The following is a 24,654-nucleotide window of genomic DNA, read 5'->3' as shown; positions in this document are numbered from 1 at the left end:
CAAATTTGTGATTTTTTTCTTCCCCAAATTTGTGATTTTCTCCCCAAAATTATTATTTTTTTCCCAAAATTGTGATTTTTCCCCCAAATTGTGATTTTTTTCCCCCAAATTGTGATTTTTCTCCCCAAATTTATGATTTTTTCCCCAAATTTATGATTTTTTCCCCAAATTGTGACGTTTTTCCCCAATCGGTGCCGTTTCTCCCCAGTCGTGCCCTGGCGCCCCCTGCCGGATGCGCTGTTCCGCTCCCCTCCCGCCCTGGGGCGCCCAGCGCCTGGGGCTTCCCACCTGGGGGCTCCAGCTGCCCTGAGCACCTGGGCGCCGGCGGGTAGGGAAGGGGGCACACCTGGGCACACCTGGGCACACCTGGGCACACCCAAAACACACCTGAGATACACCTGGGCACACCTGGGCACACCTGGGCACACCTGGGGGGGCTCCTGAACACGGAGTGCGTGCGGCAGGTGAGGGGGGCACACCTGGGCACACCTGGGCACACCTGGGCACACCTGGGCACACCCAAAATACACCTGGGCACAGCTGGGATACACCTGAGATACACCTGGGATACACCTGGGGGGGCTCCTGAGCACCGAGCGCGTGCGGCACCAGGTGAGGGGGGCACACCTGGGCACACCTGGGCACACCCAAAACACACCTGAGATACACCTGCGGGCACCTAAAATACACCTGGGCACACCTGGGGGCACCTGGGGCTTCCACCTGGGGGCGCTCCTGAGCCTGGAGCGCGTGCGGCAGGTGAGGGGGACACACCTGGGATACACCTGGTGGCACCTGGGCACACCTGGGCACAGCTGGGGGGGCTCCTGAACACGGAGCGCGTGCGGCAGGTGAGGGGGGCACAGCTGGGGGCACCTAAAATACACCTGGGCACACCTGGGCACACCTGAGGGCATAAAACCACACCTGGGGGCACCTGAGATACATCGGGGGGCACCTAAAATACACCTGGGCACACCTGGGATACACCTGAGATACACCTGGGATACACCTGGGGGGGCTCCTGAACACAGAGTGCGTGCGGCAGGTGAGGGGGGCACACCCAAAACACACCTGGGCACACCTGGGGTACACTTGGGGGGGTACCTGGGCACACTTGGGGGATGGGGACACACCTGGACACACCTGGACACACCTGGGCACACCTGGGACACACCTGGGCACACCTGGGGGTACCCGTGCCCCCCCCGTGCCCCCCCCGTGCCCTCACCTGTGCCCGCACCTGTGCAGATGCCCTGGCCCAAGGTTCACCTGCTGAGCTCGGCCCGCGTGACCTTTGACCAGAGAATCTTCCAGAACACCTGGGGCGGCACCGAGCTGCAGGTGAGGGCACCTGGGGGGCACCTGGGGGTAAACCTCACCTGGGCACACCTGGGACATCCCTGGGCACACCTGGGACATCCCTGACCTCACCTGGGCACACCTGGGCACACCTGGGACATCCCTGACCTCACCTGGGACATCCCTGACCTCACCTGGGCACACCTGGGTGGCACCTGAGGGGTTAAAACCTCACCTGGGCACACCTGGGCACACCTGGCCCGGGTGTTCCTCACCCATTTTTGGGGTTCCTGATGCATTTTGGACCCATTTTTTGGGGTTCCTCACCTGTTCTTGGGCGGTTCCTCACCTGGCCCGGTGCTCCTCACCCATTTTTTTGGGTTCCTCACCCATCTTTGGGGTTCCCGATTCATTTTTTGGGTTCCCGGTTCATTTTTGGGGTTCCTGATGAATTTTTTGGGGTTCCCAGTTGATTTTTGGTGTTCCTGGTTGATTTTTTGGGGTTCCCGGTTCATTTTTGGGGTTCCTGATTCAATTTTTGGGGTCCCTCGCCAATTTTTGAGGTTCCTGACCCATTTTTTGGGTTCCCAGTTCATTTTTTGGGGTTCCCGGTTGATTTTTTGGGGTTCCTGACACAATTTGGGGTTCCTGGTTGAGTTTTAGGGTTCCCGGATCATTTTTGGGGTTCCTGGTTCATTTTTGGCGTCCCCGGTTCATTTTTTGGGGTTCCTGATGCAATTTGGGGTTCCTGGTTCATTTTTTGGGGTTCCCGGTTCATTTTTTGGGGGTTCCTGGTTCATTTTTTGTGGTTCATGACATAATTTGGGGTCCCCAGTTCATTTTTGGGGTTTCTGATGAATTTTTTGAGGTTCCCGGTTGATTTTTGGGATTCCTGATTCATTTTTGGGGTTCCCGGTTCATTTTTTGGGGTTCCCGGTTGATTTTTTGGGGTTCCTGACACAATTTGGGGTTCCCGGTTGATTTTTGGGGTTCCCGGTTCATTTTTGGGGTTCCTGGTTCATTTTTGGGGTTTCCATTTGATTTTTTGGGGTTCCTGGTTCATTTTTTGGGTTCCCGGTTCATATTTGGGGTTCCCAGTTCATTTTTGGGGGTTCCTGACGTAATTTGGGGTTCCCGGTTAATTTTTGGTGTTTCTGATGAATTTTTGGGGTTCCCGGTTGATTTTTGGGGGTTCCTGATGCAATTTGGGGTTCCCGGTTCATTTTTTGGGGTTCCCGGATCATTTTTGGGGTTCCCGGTTCATTTTTGGGGTTCCCGGTTGATTTTTTGGGGTTCCTGACACAATTTGGGGTTCCCGGATTATTTTTTGGGGTTCCCGGTTGATTTTTTGGGGTTCCTGATGAATTTTTTGGGGTTCCCGGTTCATTTTTTGGGGTTCCCGGTTCATTTTTGGGGTTCCTGATTCAATTTTTGGGGTCCCTCGCCAAATTTTGAGGTTCCTGACCCATTTTTTGGGTTCCCAGTTCATTTTTTTGGGTTCCCGGTTGATTTTTTGGGGTTCCTGACACAATTTGGGGTTCCCGGTTGAGTTTTGGGGTTCCCGGTTCATTTTTGGGGTTCCCGGTTGATTTTTTGGGGTTCCTGACACAATTTGGGGCTCGGGGTTGATTTTTTGGGTTCCCGGTTCATTTTTGGGGTTCCTGGTTCATTTTTGGGGTTTCCATTTGATTTTTTGGGGTTCCTGGTTCATTTTTTGGGTTCCCGGTTCATATTTGGGGTTCCCAGTTCATTTTTGGGGGTTCCTGACGTAATTTGGGGTTCCCGGTTAATTTTTGGTGTTTCTGATGAATTTTTGGGGTTCCCGGTTGATTTTTGGGGGTTCCCGATTCATTTTTGGCATTTCTGATGAATTTTTTGGGGTTCCCGGTTCATTTTTGGGGTTCCTGATTCAATTTTTGGGGTCCCTTGCCAATTTTTGAGGTTCCTGACCCATTTTTTGGGGTTCCTGGTTCATTTTTTTGGGTTCCCGGTTGATTTTTTGGGGTTCCTGACACAATTTGGGGTTCCCGGTTGAGTTTTGGGGTTCCTGGTTCATTTTGGGTTCCCGGTTGATTTTTTGGGGTTCCTGACACAATTTGGGGTTCCCGGTTGAGTTTTGGGGTTCCTGGTTCATTTTTGGGGTTCCCGGTTGATTTTTTGGGGTTCCTGACACAATTTGGGGTTCCCGGTTGAGTTTTGGGGTTCCCGGTTGAGTTTTGGGGTTCCCGGTTGATTTTTTGGGGTTCCTGATGAATTTTTTGGGGTTCCCGGTTCATTTTTGGGGGTTCCCGGTTCATTTTTTGGGGGTTCCCGGTTCATTTTTTGGGGTTCCTGACATAATTTTGGGTTCCCGGTTCATTTTTTGGGGTTCCCGGTTGATTTTTTGGGGTTCCTGACACAATTTGGGGTTCCCGGTTGAGTTTTGGGGTTCCTGGTTCATTTTTTGGGGTTCCCGGTTCATTTTTTGGGGTTCCTGATGCAATTTGGGGTTCCCGGTTGATTTTTTGGGGTTCCCGGTTCATTTTTTGGGCTCTCTCGCCCGCGCAGGTGCAGACGGAGCTGGAGCGCGTGGAGCCCCCCAATCCCCTCCCCCTCATTTTGGGGGCGTCCCTGGGGGGGCTCCTCCTGCTGGCCCTGGTGGCGCTCGGCCTCTACAAGGTGAGGAAAATCCCCCAAATTCACCCCAAAATTCCCCAAAATTCACCCCAGAATTCCCCAAAAATTCCCCCAAAAATTCCCCCAAAATTCCCCAAAATTCCCCTTTAAAATTCCCTAAATATTCCCCTAAAAATCCCCCTAAAATAATTCACCCAAAATCCACCCAAAATTTACCCCCAAATTCTCAAAAAATTCTCCAAAAATTCCCTAAATATTCCCCTAAAATTCACCCAAAAAATTCCCACAAAATTTCCCCCAAAAATCCTCAAAAAATCCCCAAAAATTTTATCAAAAATTTTACCAAAAAATCTCCAAATATTCCCCAAAAATTCCCCACAAATCCTCAAAAAATCCCCAAAAATCTCTCAAAATTCCCCCAAAAATTCTCCAAAAATTCCCCCAAAATTCCCCCAAAAATCCTCAAAAAATCCCCAAAAATTTTATCAAAAATTTTACCAAAAATTCACCCAAAATTCCCTAAAATTCCCCCAAAATTCCAAAAAAATCCTCAAAAATCCTCAAAAAATCCCCCAAAAATCCTCAAAAAATCTCCAAAAATTTTATCAAAAAATCTCCAAAAATTCCAAAAATTTCCCCTCCAAAAAATCCTCCAAAATTTCTCAAAATTCCCCCAAAATCCTTCAAAATTCCCCAAAAATTCACCCAAAATTCCCTAAAAATCCCCCTAAAATTCCCCCAAATATTCCCCTAAATATTCCCCTAAAATTCACCCAAAATCCACCCAAAATTTACCCCAAAATTCTCAAAAAATTCTCCAAAAAGTCCCTAAATATTCCCCTAAAATTCACCCAAAAAATTCCCACAAAATTTCCCCCAAAAATCCTCAAAAAAATCCCCAAAAATTTTATCAAAAATTTTACCAAAAATTCCCCAAAAATTCCCCCACAAATCCTCAAAATTCCCCCCAAAATCTCTCAAAATTCCCCCAAAATCTCCAAAATTCCCCAAAATTCCCCCAAAAATCCTCAAAAAATCCCCAAAAATTTTATCAAAAATTTTCCCAAAAATTCACCCAAAATTCCCTAAAATTCCCCCAAAATTCCAAAAAAATTCTCAAAAATCCTCAAAAAATCTCCAAAAATTTCATCAAAAAATCTCCAAAAATTCCCAAAAAATTCCCCCCAAAATCCTCAAAAAATCCCCCAAAATTTCTCAAAATTCCCCCAAAAATTCTCCAAAAATTCCCCCAAAAATTCACCCAAAATTCCCCTAAAAATCCCCCTAAAATTCCCTAAATATTCCCCTAAATATTCCCCTAAAATTCACCCAAAATCCCCCAAAATTTACCCCAAATTCTCAAAAAATTCTCCAAAATTCCCTAAATATTCCCCTAAAATTCACCCAAAATTCCCAAAAAAATTCCCCAAAATCCTCAAAAAATCCCCAAAAATTTTATCAAAAATTTTACCAAAAAATCTCCAAATATTCCCCCAAAAATTCCCCCACAAATCCTCAAAAAATCCCCCCAAAATCTCTCAAAATTCCCCCCAAAATTCTCCAGAAATTCCCCCAAAATTCCCCCAAAAATCCCCAAAAATCCCCAAAAATTTTATCAAAAATTTTACCAAAAATTCACCCAAAATTCCCTAAAATTCCCCCAAAATTCAAAAAAAATCCTCAAAAATCCTCAAAAATTCCCCCAAAATCCTCAAAAAATCCCCCAAAAATTTCTCAAAATTCCCCCAAAAATTCTCCAAAAATTCCCCTAAAATTCACCCAAAATTCCCCTAAAAATCCCCCTAAAATTCCCCTAAATATTCCCCTAAATATTCCCCTAAAATTCACCCAAAATCCACCCAAAATTTACCCCCAAATTCTCAAAAAATTCTCCAAAAATTCCCTAAATATTCCCCTAAAATTCACCCAAAAAATTCCCACAAAATTCCCCCAAAAATCCTCAAAAAAATCCCCAAAAATTTACAAAAATTTAAAAAAATCTCCAAAAATTCCCCAAAAATTCCCCAAAAATCTCAAAAATCCCCCAAAATCTCTCAAAATTCCCCCCAAAAATTCTCCAGAAATTCCCCCAAAATTCCCCCAAAAATCCTCAAAAAATCCCCAAAAATTTTATCGAAAATTTTATCAAAAATCCTCATAAAATACCCAAAAAATTTCTCAAAAATCCTCCAAAAATTCTCCAAAATTTCCCCCCAAAATCCCCAAAAATCCTCAAAAAAATCACCAATAATTTTCTCAAAAATCCCCCAAAATTCCCAAAAAAACCTCAAAAAATTCCCAAATAATTCCCCCAAAATTCCAAAAAAATCCTCAAAAAATCCTCAAAAATTTCCCCCAAAAATTTCTCCAAAAATTCCCTAAAATTCCCCCCAAAATTCTCCCAGAATTCTCCTAAAATTCCCACAAAATTCTCCCCAAAATCCCCAAAAAATCCTTAAAAAAAATCCCCAAAAATTTCTCAAAAATCCCCCAAAAATTCCCAAAAAATCCTCGAAAAAAACTCAAAAAATCCCTAAAAATTTTATAAAAAATCCTCCAAAAATCCTCCAAAAATTTTATCAAAAATTCCCCCAAAATTCTCCAAAAATTCCCTAAAATTCCCGCAAAATTCCCCAAAAAATCCTCAAAAAATCCCCAAAATTTTTTATCAAAAATCCTCCAAAAATTCCCACAAATTCCCAAAAAATCCTCAAAAAATCCTCAAAAAATCCCCAAATAATCCTCAAAAAATTCCCCAAAAATTTCTCAAAATCCTCTAAAAGTCCCCCAAAATTCCTCAAAAAAATCCCTAAAAATTTTATCAAAAATCCTCCAAAAATTCTCCAAAAATTCCCTAAAATTCCCCCAAAATTCCCAAAAAAATCCCCGAAAAAACCTCAAAAAAATCCCTAAAAATTTTATTAAAAATCCTCCAAAAATTCCCTAAAATTCCCCCCAAAATCCCCAAAAAATCCTCAAAAAATCCCCAAAAATTTTCTCAAAAATCCTCTAAAATTCCCCAAAAATTCCCAAAAAATCCTCAAAAAATCCCCCAAAATTTTATCAAAAATTCCCCAAAAATTTCTCCAAAAATTCCCAAAAAAATCCCCCCAAAAATTCCCAATTTTTTTTTATTTTTGGGATTTTTTGGGGATTTTTTGGGTGAATATTTCCATTTTTCTTTTCATTTTCCGCAGGTCGGGTTCTTCAAGCGCCGCTACAAAGAAATGCTGGAGGGCAACGAGAGCCCCGGGGACCCCCAGGCCGCCAATTAACTGCGAATTAATGAACATTTTAATTAAAATAGTCATTACAAATTCAGATTAAATAGCATTTTAAAAAATCCGATAAAAATTCGTTTAAAAATTCATTCAAAAATCCATTAAAAAATCAAAATTTTGTTTAAAAATCCCTTTTAAAATCGATTAAAAAATCAATTTAAAATTAAAATTTTAATTAAAATATTCATTAAAAATTCAGATTATATACATTTTAAAAAAAATCAAAAATCAAAATTTTAAAAACGTTCAAAATTTGTTAAAAATTCATTAAAAATCCATTAAAAATCAAAATTTTGTTTAAAAATCCCTTTGAAAATCGATTAAAAAAGCAATTTAAAATTAACATTTTAATTAAAATATTCATTAAAAATTCAGATTAAAAGTAATTTTAAAAATCCGATCAAAATTCGTTCAAAATTCATTAAAGAATTCATTAAAAATTCATTTAAAAATAAAAATTTCATTTAAAAAACCTCTTTAAAATCGATTAAAAAATCAATTTAAAATTAAAATTTTAATTAAAATATTCATTAAAAATTCATATTAAATACATTTTAAAAAATCTGATAAAAATTCGTTCAAAATTCATTAAAAATCCATTAAAAATTAAAAATCAAAATTTTGTTTAAAAATCCCTTTGAAAATCGATTAAAAAATCAATTTAAAATTAACATTTTAATTAAAATGTTCATTACAAATTCAGATTAAATAAATTTCAAAAAATCCAATAAAAATTCATTCAAAATTCATTAAAAAATTCATTTAAAAATCCATTTAAAAATCAAAATTTCATTTAAAAAACCTCTTTAAAATCGATTAAAAAATCAATTTAAAATGAATTAAAAATGAAAAATCCAATGAAAAGCTGAGAACAATCAATAAATTTAAAGTGCATTAAAAATTCAGAAATTCTTGGAAGTGTTCTGTGGGAATTATTTGGGATTTTTGGGGGATTTTTTGAGGATTTTTCAAAATTTATTTTTTAATTATTTGGGATTTATTTGGGATTTATTGGAAATGATGTTGGGGATTTCTTTTGGAATTATTCTGGAATTTTTGGGGGAATTATTTGGGATTTATTTGAGAATTATTGGGGGAATTATTTGGGGATTATTTCCGAATTTTTGGGGGCATTTTTTAGAATTATTTTGGGATTTATTTGGGAATTTTGTTTGGGAATTTTTTAGGATTTATTTGGGGATTTTTTAAAATTTTGTGGGAATTTTTTGGGAATGATTTGGGATTTATTTGGAATTTTTGGGGGGATTTTATTTGGGAATTATTTGGGATTTTTTACCCCAAATTTACGCCAAATTTTTTACCCCAAGTTTCACCCCAAAATCGCGATTTTTACCCCAAATTTTGCTCGAATTCACCCCAAAAATCCCAAATTCACCCCAAATATTCCGAATTCACCCCAAAAATTTGGATTTTACCCCCAAAATTCCCAAATTTTACCCCAAATTTCACCCAAAAATCCCAAATTCACCCCAAAAATCCCGAATTCACCCCAAATATTCCGGATTCACCCCAAAAATTTCGATTTTACCCCAAAATTCCCAAATTTAACCCCAAATTTCACCCAAAAATTCCAAATTCGCCCCCACCCCGCCATGTGGGCGTGGCCACGCTCAAATTTAAATAAAGAGGCGTGGTTTCAATGGAGCAGCTCCAAATTTAAATAAAGGGGCGTGGTTTCCGCCGAGTCGCTCCAAATTTAAATAAAGGGGCGTGGTTTCCACGGGGCGCTCCAAATTTAAATAAAGAGGCGTGGTTTCAATGGAGCAGCTCCAAATTTAAATAAAGGGGCGTGGCTTAAACTGCGGGCGGAGGCCCGCCATTAAATTTAAATAAAGGGGCGTGGTTTCCTTTGAGGGGCGTGGCCAGAGCGCGGTGGGCGGGGCCTGGGGCGCCCCAAAAGTCGCCCCAAAAGTCGCGGCCGAGGCCGGGACCCCAAAAAATCCCAAAAAATCCCAAAAAAATCCCCAAAAATCCCGAAACTGCCCCAAATCCTCCCCCCGCCCCCCCCCCACCCCCCTCCTCATGTCGCGACAGATCCCGACAGCGCTCGCGCCGCTGCTGCTGCTGCTGCTCATCCGTGAGTTCGGGTTTGGGGGAATTTTGGGGTTTTTGGGTTTTTTGGGTTTTTTGGGGTTTGGGGATTTTTGGGGTTTTGGGGTTTTTTAGGGGAGATTTTTGGGGATTTTTTGGGGATTTTTGGGGAATTTTTTTGGGGATTTTTGGGGATTTTTTTGGTTTTTTTAAATTATTTTTTGGGATTTTTTCAGGGGAGTTTTTGGGAGGAATTTTGGGGTTTTTGGGGGGAATTTTTTTGGATTTTTAGGGTTTTTTAGAGGATTTTTGGGGAGATGTTTTGGGGATTTTGGGGGATTTTTTAGGGATTTTGGGGGTTTTTTAGGGTTTTTTAAAAATTTTTTGGGGATTTTTCGGGGGATTTTTTGGAGGAATTTGGGGTTTTTTGGGGGGAGTTTTTGGGGATTTTTAGGGGTTTTTGGAGGATTTTTGGGGAGGGTTTGGGGGAATTTTGGGGTTTTTGGGGGAATTTTTGGGGGTTTTTTAGGGGTTTTTGGAGGATTTTTGGGGAGATTTTTTAGGGATTTTTTGGGTTTCATTTTGGGGATTTTTGGGGGGATTTTTGGGGGGATTTTTGGGGGATTTTTTGGGGTTTTTTATTATTTTTTGGGATTTTTTCGGGAGATTTTTGGGAGGAGTTTTGGGGTTTTTGGGGGGAATTTTGGGGGGATTTTTTAGGGGTTTTTGGAGGATTTTTGGGGAGATTTTTGGGGGATTTTATGGGAGGTTTGGGGTTTATTTGGGGGTTTTTTGGGGGGTTTATTTTGGGGTTTTTTGGGGTTTATTTTGAGATTTTGGGAGGAATTTTTTGGGTTTTATTTTAGGATATTTTTGGGTTTATTTTGGGATATTTTTGGGATTTATTTGGGATTATTTTGGGGTTTATTTTGGGGTTTATTTGGGATTTATTTTGGGATTTTTTGGGGTTTATTTTGGGGTTTATTTGGGGTTTATTTGGGGGTTTGTTTTGGGATTTGTTTTGGGATTTATTTTGGGATTTATTTGGGATTTCTTGGAGTTTATTTTGGTTTTTTGGGGGGATTTTTGGGGGCTTTATTTTAGGATTATTTTGGAATTTATTTTGGGATTTTTTGGGATTTATTTGGGATTATTTTGGGGTTTTATTTGGGGGTTTCTTTTGGGATTTTTGGGGGTTTATTTTGGGATTATTTGGGGATTTTTGGGGGATTTTTGGAGATTTTTTGGGGGTTATTTGGGATTTTTTGGGGGTTTATTTTGGGATTTTTTTGGGCTTTATTTTAGGATTTTTTATTTTGGGGATTTTTTGGGGTTTATTTTGGGATTTTTTGGGGTTTATTTTGGGATTTTTTGGGGTTTATTTTGGGGATTTTTGGGGCTTTATTTTAGGATTATTTTGGGGTTTATTTGCGGGTCATTTTAGGATTATTTAGGGAATTTTGGGGGTTATTTTGGGGTTTATTTGGGGATTTTTTGGGATTTTTTGGGGCTTTATTTTAGGATATTTTTGGGTTTATTTTGGGATTTATTTTGGGATTTTTTGGGATTTTTTGGGGTTTATTTTGAGATTATTTTGGGGTTTATTTGGGGATTTTTGGGGATTTTTTGAGATTTTTGGGGGTTGTTTTGGGGCCCCGGCGTCGGGGGCGGGGCCGCGGGACCGGTCGGACCGGGCCCAAAAAAAACCCCAAAAATGAGCCCGGGGCGGTGGGGGAGGGGCGGGGAAAATTCCCCAAATAATCCCCAAAAAATTCAAAAAAATTCCCCCAAAATTCCCCCAAAAATCAGCAACAATTCCCCCTCAATTCTCCCAAAATTCACTAAAAATTCCCCCAAAGTTTCACTAAAAATCCCCCAAAATTTCCCTCAAAATTCACCAAAAATTCCAAAAAAATTCACCCAAAATTTCCCCAAAATTCCCCCCAAAAATGCCCCAAAATTCCAACAAAATTTTTGCCAAAATTTCCCCAAAATTGTCCCAGATCCCCCAAAAATTCCCCTAAAATTTCCCCAAAATTCACTCAAAATTCACCCAAAACCTCCCCCTGAAATTCACGAAAAATTCATCCAAAATTCCACTAAAATTCCCCCCAAAATCCCCCAAAATTCACCCAAAAATTCCCAAAAATTTCCCCCCAAAATTTACTCAAAATTTCCCTCAAAATTCACCCAAAATTCCCAAAAATTTCCCCCAAAATTCAACAAAAATTTAAAAAAATCCACCAAAATTCCCCAAAAATTCCCCCAAAATTTACTCAAAATTTCAAAAAAATTCCCCCAAAAATTCACGAAAAATGCCCCAAAAATCCCCTCAAAATTCACCCAAAATTTGCTCAAAATCCCCCAAAATTTCCCCCAAAATTCAACAAAAATTAAAAAAAAATCCACCAAAATTCCCCAAAAATGCTCCCAAAATTTACTCAAAATTTCCCTCAAAATTCCCCCAAAATCCTCAAAAAATTCCCCCCAAAATTCACGAAAAATGCCCCAAAATTTCCCACAAAATTCACCAAAAAATTAAAATAAAATCCATCAAAATCCCCCAAAATTCCCCCCAAATTTTTCTCAAAATTCCAACAAAATTTTAAAAAAATTCCACCAAAATCCCCCCAAATTCTCCCAAAATTTACTCAAAATTCTCCCCCAAATTTCACTAAAAATCCCCCAAAATTTCCCTCAAAATTTCCCTCAAAATTCACCAAAAATCCCAAAAAATTCCCCCAAAATTCCCCAAATTCCCCCAAATTTCCCCAATTTTCCCCCAAAGGCTCCGGGAGCGGCGCCAAGGAGGAGGCGGAGTCAGAATGTGAGTTATGCAAATGAGGCGTGGAATATTCATGAGGGGGGTGAAAATGGGGGGAATTCTAAAAATGGGGAAAAAAACCCAAAAATTTGGGATAAAAATCGCCAAAAATTGGGGGGAAAAACCCCAAAATTGGGGTAAAAATTCCCAAAAATTGGGATAAAAAGCCCAAAAATTGGGGTAAAAATATCCAAAAATTCGGAAAAAAATCCCCAAAAATTGGGATAAAAATCCCCAAAAATTGGGGTAAAAATCCCCAAAAATTGGAGGAAAAGTCCCCCAAAATTGGGGGAAAAATCTCAAAAAATTGGGATAAAACCCCCTAGAAATTGGGGTAAAAATTCCCAAAAATTGTGGTAAAAAAAACCAAAAATTGGGGGGAAAATCCCCAAAAATTGGGATAAAAATCCCCAAAATTGGGATACAAATTCCCAAAAATTGGGGTTAAAAACCCCAAAATTGGGGTAAAAATCCCCAAAAATTGCAATAAAAATCTCCTAAAAATTGGGGTAAAAATCCCCAAAAATTGGGGAAAATTCTCCAAAAATTGGGGTAAAAATCCCCAAAAATTTGGATTTAAAAAATCCCAAAAATTGGGATAAAAATGACAAAAATTGGGATTAAAAAACCCAAAAATTGGAGGAAAAAAACCCAAAAATTGGGGTAAAAATCCCCAAAAATTGGGGTGAAAAACCCCAAAATTGGGATTTGGGGAACCCCAACCTCTCCCCCCGCCCCTCCCCCCCCTCTGGCGCAAACCGCGGAATTGGGTGGGGGAGGGGCGGGGTTGGGGGAGGGGCCCCAAAACCGCCCGGGAGCCAAAAAGGGGAAGTGGAGCCCAAAGGGGCCCCAAAAACCCCAAATTCACCAAAATTCGCCCCAAAAGTCCCCTAAAAATTCCCCCAAAATTTGCCCCAAAAACCCCAAAAATCCACCCCAAAAATTCCCCAAATCCACCCCAAAAATTACCCAAAATCCGCCCCAAAATTCCCCAAAATCTGCCCCAAAAATTCCCCCAAAATCCACCCCAAAAACCCCAAAATCTGCCCCAAAAATTCCCCCAAAATCCACCCCAAAAGGGACCCCAAAAACCCCAAATTCACCAAAATTCGCCTCAAAAATCCCCTAAAAATCCACCCCCAAATCCCCAAAAATCCGACCCCAAAATTCCCCAAAATCTGCCCCCAAATCCCCCAAAATCTGCCCCAAAAATCCCCCAAAAATCCACCCCTAAAACCCCAAAATTTGCCCCAAAAATCCTCCCAAATCCCCCAAAATCCGCCCCAAAAAACCCAAAAGGGACCCAAAAAAACCCCAAATCCCCTAAAAATCCCCCAAAATCTGCCCCAAAAACCCCAAAATCCACCCCAAAAACCCAAATCCCCAAAAACCCCAAATTCACCACAATCCGCCCCAAATTCCCCCGAAAATCCACCCCAAAAACCCGAAAATTCCCCCCAAAAATTCGCCCAAATCCCCCCACAATCCCCAAAAATCCACCCCAAAAGGGACCCAAAAAACCCCAAATTCACCAAAATTCACCCCAAAATCCGCTCCAAAAACCCCAAATGCCCCAAAATCCACCCCAAAAATCCCCCAAATCACCAAAACCCCAAATTCGCCAAAACGCCCCCAAAACCCCCAAATCCCCTAAAAATCCCCCAAAAATCCGCCCCCAAAAAACCCAAATTCACCAAAATCCGCCCCAAAAATCCCCCAAAAATCCCCCAAGAACCCACCCCAAAAACCCCAAAACCCCCCCCCAAAAAACCCCCAAAATCCCCCCAAAAAACCCCCAAAATCCCAGGTCCCAAACCCCAACCAACCCCAAAATCTAACAACCCCCAAAGACAGGTTCCTAAACCCCCTAAGCCCTCCAAAAAAGGTTCCTAAATCCCCTAAACCTCCCAAAAAAACGTTCCTAAATCCCCTAAGTGCCCCCCAAACCCCTCCAAAATCCCCTCAAACGCACCCCAAAATGTTCCTAAACCCCCTAATCAGGTTCCTAAATCCCCTAAACCTCCCAAAAAAGGTTCCTAAATCCCCTATATCCCCCCAAAATCCCCAAATCCCCTCCAACGCACCCCAGAGAGGTTCCTAAATCCCCTGACCAGGTTCCTAAATCCCCTAAGCCCTGCAAAAAAGGTTCCTAAATCCCCTAAATCTCCCAAAAAAACGTTCCTAAATCCCCTAAGTGCCCCCCAAACCCCTCCAAAATCGCCTCAACCCCCAGAGGTTCCTAAATCCCCTAACCAGGTTCCTAAATCCCCTAAACCCCTCCAAAAAATGTTCCTAAACCCCCAAATCAGGTTCCTAAATCCCCTAAATGCCCCCCCCAAACCCCTCCAAAATCCCCTCAAACCCACCCCAGAGAGGTTCCTAAACCCCCTAACCAGGTTTCTAAACCCCCCAACCCCTCCAAAAAATGCTCCTAAACCCCCTAAGCCTCCCAAAAATGCTCCTAAATCCCCTAAACCCCCCCCAAAACCCCCAAATCCCACCCCGCAGAGGTTCCTAAGCCCCCCCTAACCGCGTTCCCCAATCCCTCCGGCAGGGTCCCGCTGCGGTTTCTCGCGCTCCCGCGGGCGCGTGGTCGGTGGTTTGGGCGCGCGGCCGGGCCGCTGGCCCTGGGCGGTCAGCCTGCAGCTGCGGGGGGGGCACCAGTGCGGGGGCAGCCTGGTGAGCGCCCAGTGGGTGCTGACGGCGGCGCACTGCTTCCAGGGGTGAGCCGAAGGGATTTAGGAGCGTGCCAGAGGGATTTGGGAGCGTTTTGGGGGCATTTTGGGTCATTTTTGGGGGGATTTCAGGGGATTTTGGGGTCCCTGGTGAGCGCCCAGTGGGTGCTGACGGCGGCGCACTGCTTCCAGGGGTGAGCCCAGGGGATTTAGGAGCGTGCCAGAGGGATTTGGGAGCGTGCCAGAGGGATTTGGGAGCGTTTGGGGCCATTTTGGGTCATTTTTGGGGGGATTTTTGGGGGATTTTGGGGTCCCTGGTGAGCGCCCAGTGGGTGCTGACGGCGGCGCACTGCTTCCAGGGGTGAGCCCAAGGGATTTAGGAGCGGGCCAAAGGGATTTGGGAGCGTTTGGGGGGCATTTTGGGTCATTTTTGGGGGGATTTTTGGGGGATTTTGGGGTCCCTGGTGAGCGCCCAGTGGGTGCTGACGGCAGCGCACTGCTTCCAGGGGTGAGCCGAAGGGATTTAGGACCGTGCCAAAGGGATTTGGGAGCGTTTGGGGAGACTACGAGGGGATTTGGGAGCTTCGGGGGGAGTTTTGGGGGATTTTGGGGGGATTTAGGAGCATTTTGGGGGATTTTGGGGTCCCTGGTGAGCGCCCAGTGGGTGCTGACGGCGGCGCACTGCTTCCAGGGGTGAGCCCAGGGGGTTTAGGAGCCTTTTTGGGGTCGTGTCGAGGGGATTTAGGAGCATTTCGGGGGGATTTCGAGGGGATTTCAGATCGTTTCGGGGGGATTTGGGGGAGTTTGGGTGAATTTGGGGGGATTTCAGGGGAGATTTAGGGGATTTAGGATCGTGTCAAGGGGATTTAGGACCGTGCCAAAGGGATTTAGGAGCGTTTGGGGCCATTTCGAGGGGATTTGGGAGCGTTTCGGGGGGATCTGGAACAATTTTAGGGGATTTTATGGGGATTTTAGGGGGATTCTGGGGGGATTTAGGATCATTTTAGGGGGTTTAGGACCGTGCCAAGGGGATTTGGGAGCGTTTGGGGTCACTTTGAGGGGATTTAGGAGCATATTGGGGGGATTTGGGGGAGTTTTGGGGGGATTTCAGGGGGGTTTTAGGGGATTTAGGATCATTTTAGGGGGTTTAGGATCGTGTCAAGGGGATTTAGGATCGTGTCGAGGGGATTTGGGAGCGTTTGGGGTCAGTTCGAAGGGATTTGGGAGCGTTTTAGAGGGGATTTTAGGGGGATTCTGGGGGGAATTTAGGGGATTTAGGATCAGTTTGGGGGATTTAGGATCGTGTCGAGGGGATTTAGGATCGTCTGGGGCCATTTCGAGGGGATTTGGGAGTGTTTCGAGGGGATTTTGGGTGATTTTGGGGGTGAATTTCGGTGATTTTGGGTGATTTAGGATCATTTTGGGTGATTTTGGGTGATTTAGGATCATTTTGGGGTAAATTTTTGGGTGAATTTTGGGGTAAATTTGGGTGATTTGTGATCATTTTGGGGTGAATTTCGGTGGTTTTGGGTGATTTAGGATCATTTTGTGATGGTGAATTTTGGGGTGAATTTTGGGGTGAATTTCGGAGATTTAGGATCACTTTGGGTGATTTAGGATCCTTTGGGGTGAATCTCGGTGGTTTTGGGTGATTTAGGGTCATTTTGTGATGGTGAATTTTGGGGTGAATTTCGGTGATTTAGGTCTTCTGTTTAATTTGTTGGGAACGTTTATTTGTTGTAGTGTTAGGTGGCCAGCCCCGGGGTCTCCCCCTGTCAGTGGCGAGCGGTGCTGGGGCGTGCGGGGGTACGGGGGAGGCCGGAGGACACGGGAGTGACCGGGGTGACCGGGGGGACGGGAGTGACGGGGGCCCGGCCGCGGACCCGGGGAGACCGGGAGGACAGGTAGGGTGACCACCCGGTGACGGGAGTGACGGGGTGACGCCCAATGATCGGGTGACCACAGAGTGACCACAAGACCACCCGAGTGACCACAGGAGTGACCACCCGAGTGACCACAGAGTGACGCCTCGGTGACTGTGACCCAGTGACGGACGCAGGTATGGACACGAGGGTGACCACAGGAGTGACCACAGCACTGACCACCCGAGTGACCACCTGAGTGACCACGGGAGTGACCCCAGGGATGGACATGAGGGTGACCCTAAGGATGACCGTAGCAGTGACCACAGGAGTGACCACTGGGATGACCCCTCTAATGACCACAGGAGTGACCACGGGAGTGACCACAGGGATGGACATGGGAGTGACCACTCCACTGACCACTCAATGTGACCACCCCAATGGACCCCAGAGTGACCACCTGAGTGACCACTTGAATGACCGCAGGAATGACCACAGGAGTGACCACTGGGATGACCCCTCTAATGACCACAGGAGTGACCACGGGAGTCACCACAGGGATGGACATGAGAGTGACCATGGGAGTGACCACTCCACTGACCACTCAATGTGACCACCCCAATGGATCCCAGAGTGACCACAGGAGTGACCACAGGGATGGACACGAGGGTGACCACAGGACTGACCACTTGAGTGACCACTTGAATGTCCGCAGGGCTGACCACCAGAATGACCACAGGGATGGACATGAGGCTGACCACAGGACTGACCACAGGACTGACCATTGGGATGACCCCGAGAGTGACCACAGGGATGGACACGAGGGTGACCCCAATGCTGACCACTGGAGTGACCACAGGAGTGACCATTGGAGTGACCATAGGGATGACCCCGAGAGTGACCATGACAGTGACCACGGGGATGGACATGAGGGTGACCACAGGACTGACCACAGGACTGACCACAGGACTGACCACTCAAATGACCCCGGAATGATCCCTGGACTGACCACTTGAGTGACCACTTGAATGTCCGCAGGAATGACCCCGCGAGTGACCCCGGCGCTGACCCCGGCGCTGACCCCGACGCTGACCCCGGGGATGACCCCGGCCAGGTGGTGGGCGTGGCCGAGCTCGTCGTCCACGAGCGCTTCCGGGGCGTCCGGGGGGGTCACGACCTGGCCTTGGTGCGGCTGCGGCCGCCGGCGCGCGCTTCGGGCCGCGCGTGGGCCCCGTGTGCCTGCCCCTCCCCCCCCTGCGGCCGCCCTTCGGCCGCACCTGCTGGGTCACGGGCTGGGGGCACGTGGCCGAGAACGGTGAGTGACCAAAAATGGCAAAATTCGCCCCAAAAATCAGCCCGAAAATTCCGGAAATTCAGCCCAAAAATCGGCCCCAAAATTCTGGAAATTCAGCCCAAAAATCGGCCCAAAAATGGCAAAAATCACCCCAAAAATCAGCCCAAAAATTGCCCCAAAAATCACCCCAAAACTCCCAAAAATCAGCCCAAAAATGGCAAAAATCACCCCAAAACTCCCAAAAATCAGCCCAAAAATGGCAAAAATCACCCCAAAATTCAGCCCCAAAAATCAGCCCATGGTCTGTGCTGGGTCACGGGCTGGGGGCACGTGGCCGAGAACGGTGAGTGACCAGTGACCAAAAATACCGACATTTAACCCAAAAATCAGCCTGAAAATCCCTGAAATTCAGCCCCAAAAATCCCGAAATTTAACCCAAAAATCAGCCCAAAAATGGCGAAAATCAGCCCAAAAATCACCCCCAAAACCCCAAAATTCAGCCCAAAAATCAGCACAAAAATCAGCACAAAAATCCCTGAAATTCAGCCCAAAAATCAGCACAAAAATCGCCCCAAAAATGGCGAAAATCAGCCCAAAAATAGCCGCAAATTCAGCCCAAAAATCGGCCCAAAAACCCGCAAAAATCAGCCCAAAAATGGCGAAAATCAGCCCAAAAATCACCCCAAAATTCAGCCCCAAAATCAGCCCAAAAATCAGCCCCAAAATCGCCCCAAAAATCCCGAAATTCAACCCAAAAATCAGCCTGAAAATCCCTGAAATTCAGCCCAAAAATCGGCCCAAAAATCCCTGAAATTCAGCCCAAAAATCCTGAAATTCAACCCAAAAATCGGCCCAAAAATTCCGGAAATTCAGCCCAAAAATCAGCCCAAAAATGGCAAAAATCACCCCAAAATTCAGCCCCAAAAATCAGCCCATGCTCTCTGCTGGGTCACGGGCTGGGGGCACGTGGCCGAGAACGGTGAGTGACCAAAAATGGCAAAATTCGCCCCAAAAATCAGCCCGAAAATCGGCCCAAAAATCGGCCCAAAAATTCCGGAAATTCAGCCCAAAAATCGGCCCAAAAATGGCAAAAATCAGCCCCAAAAATCAGCCCAAAAATTGCCCCAAAAATCACCCCAAAACTCCCAAAAATCAGCCCAAAAATGGCAAAAATCACCCCAAAAATCAGCCCAAAAATTGCCCCAAAAATCACCCCAAAACTCCCAAAAATCAGCCCAAAAATCCCGAAATTTACCCCAAAAATCAGCCCATGCTCTCTGCTGGGTCACGGGCTGGGGGCACATGGCCGAGAACGGTGAGTGACCAAAATCCCCGAAATTCACCCCAAAAATTGCCCCAAAAATCCTGAAATTTACCCCAAAAATCGGCCCCAAAATGGCGAAAATCACCCCAAAAATCAGCCCCAAAATGGCAAAATTTAACCCAAAATTCAGCCCAAAAATCCCTGAAATTTACCCCAAAAATCCTGAAATTTACCCCAAAAATCAGCTCAAAAATTGTCCCAAAAATCCCGAAATTTACCCCAAAATTTAACCCAAAATTCAGCCTGAACCAAAACCCCGGAATTCAGCCCAAAATTCGCCGAGTTTCTCACCCCAATTCTTGACGTTTCTCACCCGAATTTTTGGGCTTTTTCACCGGAATTTTTGGGATTTCTCAGCGGATTTTTGGGGAGGGGTCCCGGGGTATTTTGGGGAGGGGTCTGACCCCAATTTGAGGAGGGGTCTCACCCTAATTTTGGTCTCTCTCACCCCACTTTTTAGTGTTTTTCACCCCATTTTTTGATGTTTTTCACCGGAATTTTTGGGATTTCTCATCAGAATTTTGAGGAGGGGTCTCGGCGTATTTTGGGGGGGGGTCTCACCCCAATTTGGGGAGGGGTCTGACCCCAATTTTGGTCTCTCTCATCCCATTTTTTAGTGTTTCTCACCCATTTTTTGGTGTTCTTCACCCATTTTTTGGGGATTTCTCACCCCATTTTTTGGGGTTTTTCACGGGAATTTTGGGGAGGGGTCCCGGGATATTTTGGGGAGGGGTCTCACCCCAATTTCAGGCTCCTTACCCCCAATTTTTGGTCTCTCTCACCCCATTTTTTAGTGTTTTTCACCCAATTTTTGGGCGTTTTTGACCGGATATTTTGGGGTTTCTCGCTGGAATTTCGGGCAGGGGTCTCGGGCTATTTTGGGGAGGGGTCTCAGCCCAATTTTTGGTCTCTCTCACCCCATTTTTTAGTGTTTTTCACTCATTTTTGGGCGTTTTTGACCGGATTTTTTTGGGTTTTTTGGCCGGAATTTTGGGGAGGGGTCTGACCCCAATTTGGGGAGGGGTCTGACCCCTGTGTTTTTGCCCGCAGTGTCTCTGCCCGCGGGGTCGCCGCTGCAGGAGGCGCCGCTGCCGCTGCTCTCGCCCCGCACCTGCAATTGCCTCCACGCGCGGCTGCGGCGCCGCGAGCTCGCCCGGCCCGCGCGGCCCGGCATGCTTTGCGCGGGGGGCGCCGCGGGGGGGCGCGGGGCCTGCCAGGTACGGGGGGGGAGGGGCGGGGGGGGGAGGGGAAGCTTGGGGAATTTTTGGGGATAAATTTGAATTTTGGGGGGATTTTTTGGGGTTTTTTTGGGGTTTTTTTGGGTGTTAAATTTGAATTTTGGGGGGGATTTTTTTGGGATTTTTGGGGATTTTTGGGGGTTTTGGGGGTTTTTGGGTTTTTGGGTGTTAAATTTGAATTTTGGGGGGATTTTGTGGGATTTTTTGGGGTTTTTTGGGTTTTTTGGGGATTTTTGGGTTTTTTGGGGGTTTTTTGGGGTTTTTGGGTTTTTTGGGGTTTTTTGGGTGTTAAATTTGAATTTTGGGGGGGATTTTTTTGGGGATTTTTTGGGGTTTTGGGGGTTTTTTGGGGTTTTTTGGGTTTTTTGGGTGTTAAATTTGAATTTTGGGGGGGATTTTTGGGAATTTTTGGGGGTTTTTTTGGGGTTTTTTGGGTGTTAAATTTGACTTTTGGGGGGGATTTTTTGGGGTTTTTTTGGGGATAATTTGAATTTTTGGGGGGTTTTTGGGATTTTTGGGGTTTTTTGGGGGTTTTTGGGATTTTTGGGGTTTTTTGGGGTTTTTTTGGGGGTTTTTTGGGTGTTAAATTTGAATTTTTGGGGGGGATTTTTTGGGGTTTTTTGGGGTTTTTGGGGGGGTTTGGGGGGGTTTTTGGGGGTTTTGGGGGTTTTTTTGGGGTTTTTTGGGTGTTAAATTTGAATTTTGGGGGATTTTGTGGGATTTTTGGGGGTTTTTGTTTTGGGGATTTTTGGGATTTTTTTGGGGTTTTTGGGGATTTTTTGGGATTTTTTGGGGGTTTTTTTGGGGTTTTTTGGGGGTTTTTGGGGTTTTTGGGTTTTTGGGGTGTTAAATTTGAATTTTGGGGGGATTTTTTGGATTTTTGGGGGTTTTTTGGTTTTTTGGGGGGGTTTTTTTGGGTGTTAAATTTGACTTTTGGGGGGGGGGTTGGGATTTTTTGGGATTTTTTTTTGGATTTTTGGCGTTTTTTGGGATTTTTTGGGGGATATTTTTTTGGGTTTTTTGGGAACTTTTTGGGTATTTTGGGGGGTTTTTTTGGGGGGTCTTTTGGGGTATTTTGGGGGGCATTTTTTGGGGATTTTTTTGGGATTTTTCGGGATTTTTTGGGGTTTTTTATTGGGATTTTTTGGGAATTTTTGGGATTTTTGGGGTTTTTGGGGGGATTTTTTGGGGGGATTTTTGGGTGTTAAATTTGGGATTTTTGGGGGAATTTTTTGGGCATTTTTGGGATTTTTTGGGGATTTTTTGGAGGATTTTTTGGGGTTTTCATTGGGATTTTTTCGGGGTTTTGGGGATTTTTTTCTGGAATTTGTGGGATTTTTTTGGTATTTTTGGGGGGTTAAATTTGGGATTTCTTTGGGGACTTTTTTGGAGTTTTTTGGGGATTTTTTTGGGGATTTTGGGGGGCATTTTTTGGGATTTTTTTTTTTTTTTTGGGGGTTTTTATTGGGATTTTTTGGGAATTTTTGGGATATTTTTGCGGGATTTTTTGGGGCTTTTTTTGGGGATATTTTTGGGCTATTTTTCGGGGTTTTTTGGGACATTTTGTTGGGATTTTTTAGGAATTTTTTTAGGATATTTTGGGGAATTTTTTGGGTTTTTTGGGGACGTTTTTTCAGGGTTTTTTGGGGACATTTTGTTGGGATTTTTTGGGATTTTTTGGGGGTTATTTTGGGACATTGCTGTTTTTTTCACTATTCTCACGCGGTTTTTTGGGATATTTTTTCGGGATTTTTTGGGGCTTTTTTTGGGGGATATTTTTGAGCTATTTTTCGGGGTTTATTGGGACATTTTGTTGGGGTTTTTTAGGATTTTGTTAGGATATTTTGGGGATATTTTGGGACATTACTCCACCATTTCTGGCGCTATTCCCACACTGGTTTTTTGGGCTATTTCCACCATTTTTGGCGCTATTTTCACGCAGTTTTTTGGGACATTTTGTTGGGATTTTTTAGGATTTTTTTGGGGGATATTTTCGGGGTTTTGGGGGATATTTTTTTGGGGGTTTTTTAGGATATTTTGTGGAATATTTTGGGGGTATTTTTGGGGATATTTTGGGACATGACTCCACCATTTCTTGCGCTATTCCCACGCTGGTTTTGGGGCTATCTCCACCATTTCTGGCGCTATTTTCACGCGGTTTTTTGCATTGTTTCCCTCTTTCCCCCGTCCCAGGCTGACTCCGGGGGCGCCGTGACCTGCGGGGGGTTCCCGGGGGGCCGCTGGGTGCAGTTCGGGGTGCTGAGCTTCGCGCTGGGCTGCGCGCCCCTTAACCCCCGCGCTGGCCCGCGGCACTGTCGGCGCCGCGCTGGTGGCTGCTGCAGCGCGCCTCCCGCCCGGCGCCTTCCTCAGGGAGCCCCCGGGACCCCCCCCGGACCCCGCGGCCGAGGTCGGCATCTGCTACGGTGAGAGAGACCCCAACCCCTCCCCAAAATCCCGGAAAAAAACCCATCAAAATCCCCCAAAAAATCCCCTAAAAATCACCAAAAAATCCCCCAAAATGCCCATAAAAATCCTGTGAAATCCACCCAAAACTGCCCCTAAGAATCCCCCCAAAATCCCATTAAAATCCTGTAAAATCTGCCCAAAACTGCCCCAAAAAATCCCGTAAAAATCCCCAAAAAATCCCCTAAAAATCACCAAAAAATCCCATAAAAATGCCCATAAAAATCCCCAAAAATTCCACTCAAAAATCCCCCCAAAATCCTGCCCAAACTCCACCCCCAAATACCCCCTCAATAGCCCAAAATCCTGCCCAAACTCCACCCCAAAATCCCATAAAAATCCTGTAAAATTCCCCCCAAAAATCCCCCCAAAAATCCCCTAAAAATCACAAAAAAAATCCCCAAAAAATTCCCCCCAAAATTCCATAAAAATCCTGTAAAACCGCTCACCCCTCAAACTGCCCCCAAAAATCCCTTCCACAAAAATCCCATAAAAATCATGTAAAAATTCCCCCCAAAATCACCTAAAAATTACAAAAAAATCTCCAAAAAAATCTCCCCAAAAATCCCATTAAAATCCCACAAAAATCCCCCCAAAATTCCCCCCAAAATCCCATAAAAATCCCCAAAAATTCCACTCAAAATCGCCCCAAAATCCCGCCCAAACTCCACCCCCAAATACCCAAAAATCCTGGAAAAAATCCCATAAAAATCCCCCAAAAAATCTCCCCAAAATTCCCCCAAAAATCTCATAAAAATCCTGTAAAATCCCCCAAAATCCCATAAAAATCCCCCTATAATCACATAACAGCCGCTCAAAAACTGCTCCACAAAATCCCATAAAAATCCCCAAACCCAAACTCCCCTAAAAATCCCCAAAAATCCCATAAAAATCCTGTAAAAATTCCCCAAAAAATCCCCTAAAAATTACCAAAAAAATCCCCAAAAAGTCTCCCCATAAATCCCATAAAAATCCCCAAAAATCCACACAAAACCGCCCCAAAATCCTGCCCCAAACCCCTCCCCCAAATACCTTCCCAAAAAAAATCCCCCAAAAAATCCCCAAAATTCCCCCAAATCCCCAAAATCTGCAAAATCCCCAAATCCCCTGCCAAATCCCACACCAAATTCAACAACTTTCCCCATCCGGACCCCCTCTTTCCCCTCCCCTTTCACCCACCCACCTGCCCCTCCTCCTGTAACCCAAATTCTACCCTGCACCCCATCCTGACCCAACCCCCCCAAACCCCCCCCTCAACACAATCAAAATACCCACGCCTAAACCACCCCCCATCCCCCTCCCACCCTCATTCACTCCAAACCTCCGCCCCATTCCCCCGCCCCTTTCCCTGCCCTCATCATCCATGATCACATTATCAACCATTCAGACCCCACCCCCTACTACCCCATTTCTGCTCAAGCCCCTCCCCAAATACCCCGGCCAAACCCCAATTCCACCCCGCCTCCCCCACACAAAATTTTGACCACGCCCCCTGACTGTGGCCCCTCCCCTCAGGCTGCCGCTCCATGGGGTGCCCCCAAACCCCCTTGACCCCCCCATTTCTGACCCCACCCCTTTCTGACCCCACCCCACTTCTGACCCCGCCCCTTGTGAGACCCCGCCCCCATTTCTGACCCCTCCCCCTCAGTCCCCCTCATTCTGACCCTGCCCCCATTCTGACTCCGCCCCTCCCCATTGACCCGGCCCCAATTCTGACCCCTCC

General features: G+C 44.9%; 3 protein-coding genes across 4 annotated transcripts; all 3 read left to right on the top strand.

Moving 5' to 3' along the window:
* Positions 1 to 576: 576 nt before the first annotated feature.
* Positions 577 to 7,261, top strand: LOC115917156 (integrin alpha-M-like). The gene is made up of 4 exons (XM_030970889.1): positions 577 to 605; positions 1,248 to 1,344; positions 3,850 to 3,960; positions 7,116 to 7,261. The coding sequence occupies exons 2-4, from the start codon at positions 1,252 to 1,254 to the stop codon at positions 7,191 to 7,193; spliced, it is 282 nt and encodes a 93-aa protein (XP_030826749.1). The 5' UTR covers positions 577 to 605; positions 1,248 to 1,251; the 3' UTR covers positions 7,194 to 7,261.
* A 1,835-nt stretch (positions 7,262 to 9,096) lies between these two features.
* Positions 9,097 to 14,802, top strand: LOC115917152 (serine protease 33-like). The gene is made up of 3 exons (XM_030970885.1): positions 9,097 to 9,297; positions 12,040 to 12,078; positions 14,630 to 14,802. The coding sequence occupies exons 1-3, from the start codon at positions 9,243 to 9,245 to the stop codon at positions 14,800 to 14,802; spliced, it is 267 nt and encodes an 88-aa protein (XP_030826745.1). The 5' UTR covers positions 9,097 to 9,242.
* A 2,570-nt stretch (positions 14,803 to 17,372) lies between these two features.
* LOC115917154 (Krueppel-like factor 16) lies at positions 17,373 to 22,752 on the top strand. 2 transcript variants are annotated; one of them, XM_030970886.1, is made up of 3 exons: positions 17,373 to 17,927; positions 20,281 to 20,447; positions 22,662 to 22,752. In XM_030970886.1, the coding sequence occupies exons 1-3, from the start codon at positions 17,641 to 17,643 to the stop codon at positions 22,664 to 22,666; spliced, it is 459 nt and encodes a 152-aa protein (XP_030826746.1). In that variant the 5' UTR covers positions 17,373 to 17,640; the 3' UTR covers positions 22,667 to 22,752. The 2 variants fall into 2 exon arrangements, with proteins under 2 accessions (XP_030826746.1, XP_030826747.1); XM_030970887.1 differs by lacking the exon at positions 17,373 to 17,927 and adding an exon at positions 18,754 to 18,885.
* The last annotated feature ends 1,902 nt before the right edge of the window (positions 22,753 to 24,654 follow it).

This window comes from Camarhynchus parvulus, unplaced genomic scaffold (assembly GCF_901933205.1).
Source record: "Camarhynchus parvulus unplaced genomic scaffold, STF_HiC, whole genome shotgun sequence".
Classification (NCBI taxonomy): domain Eukaryota; kingdom Metazoa; phylum Chordata; class Aves; order Passeriformes; family Thraupidae; genus Camarhynchus; species Camarhynchus parvulus.
Note: the sequence above shows the minus strand (reverse complement) of the source record. Positions and strands in the feature narration are given on the sequence as shown.

Coding starts and splice junctions, on each gene's coding strand:
- LOC115917156 (XM_030970889.1), top strand. CDS start 1,252: ATGCCCTGGCCCAAGGTTCACCTGCTGAGCTCGGCCCGCGTGACCTTT. Junction 1,345..3,849: donor GGGGCGGCACCGAGCTGCAG/GTGAGGGCACCT, acceptor TCGCCCGCGCAG/GTGCAGACGGAGCTGGAGCG. Junction 3,961..7,115: donor TGGCGCTCGGCCTCTACAAG/GTGAGGAAAATC, acceptor CATTTTCCGCAG/GTCGGGTTCTTCAAGCGCCG.
- LOC115917152 (XM_030970885.1), top strand. CDS start 9,243: ATGTCGCGACAGATCCCGACAGCGCTCGCGCCGCTGCTGCTGCTGCTG. Junction 9,298..12,039: donor GCTGCTGCTGCTGCTCATCC/GTGAGTTCGGGT, acceptor TTTCCCCCAAAG/GCTCCGGGAGCGGCGCCAAG. Junction 12,079..14,629: donor GGAGGAGGCGGAGTCAGAAT/GTGAGTTATGCA, acceptor TCCCTCCGGCAG/GGTCCCGCTGCGGTTTCTCG.
- LOC115917154 (XM_030970886.1), top strand. CDS start 17,641: ATGTCCGCAGGAATGACCCCGCGAGTGACCCCGGCGCTGACCCCGGCG. Junction 17,928..20,280: donor GGGGCACGTGGCCGAGAACG/GTGAGTGACCAA, acceptor TTTTGCCCGCAG/TGTCTCTGCCCGCGGGGTCG.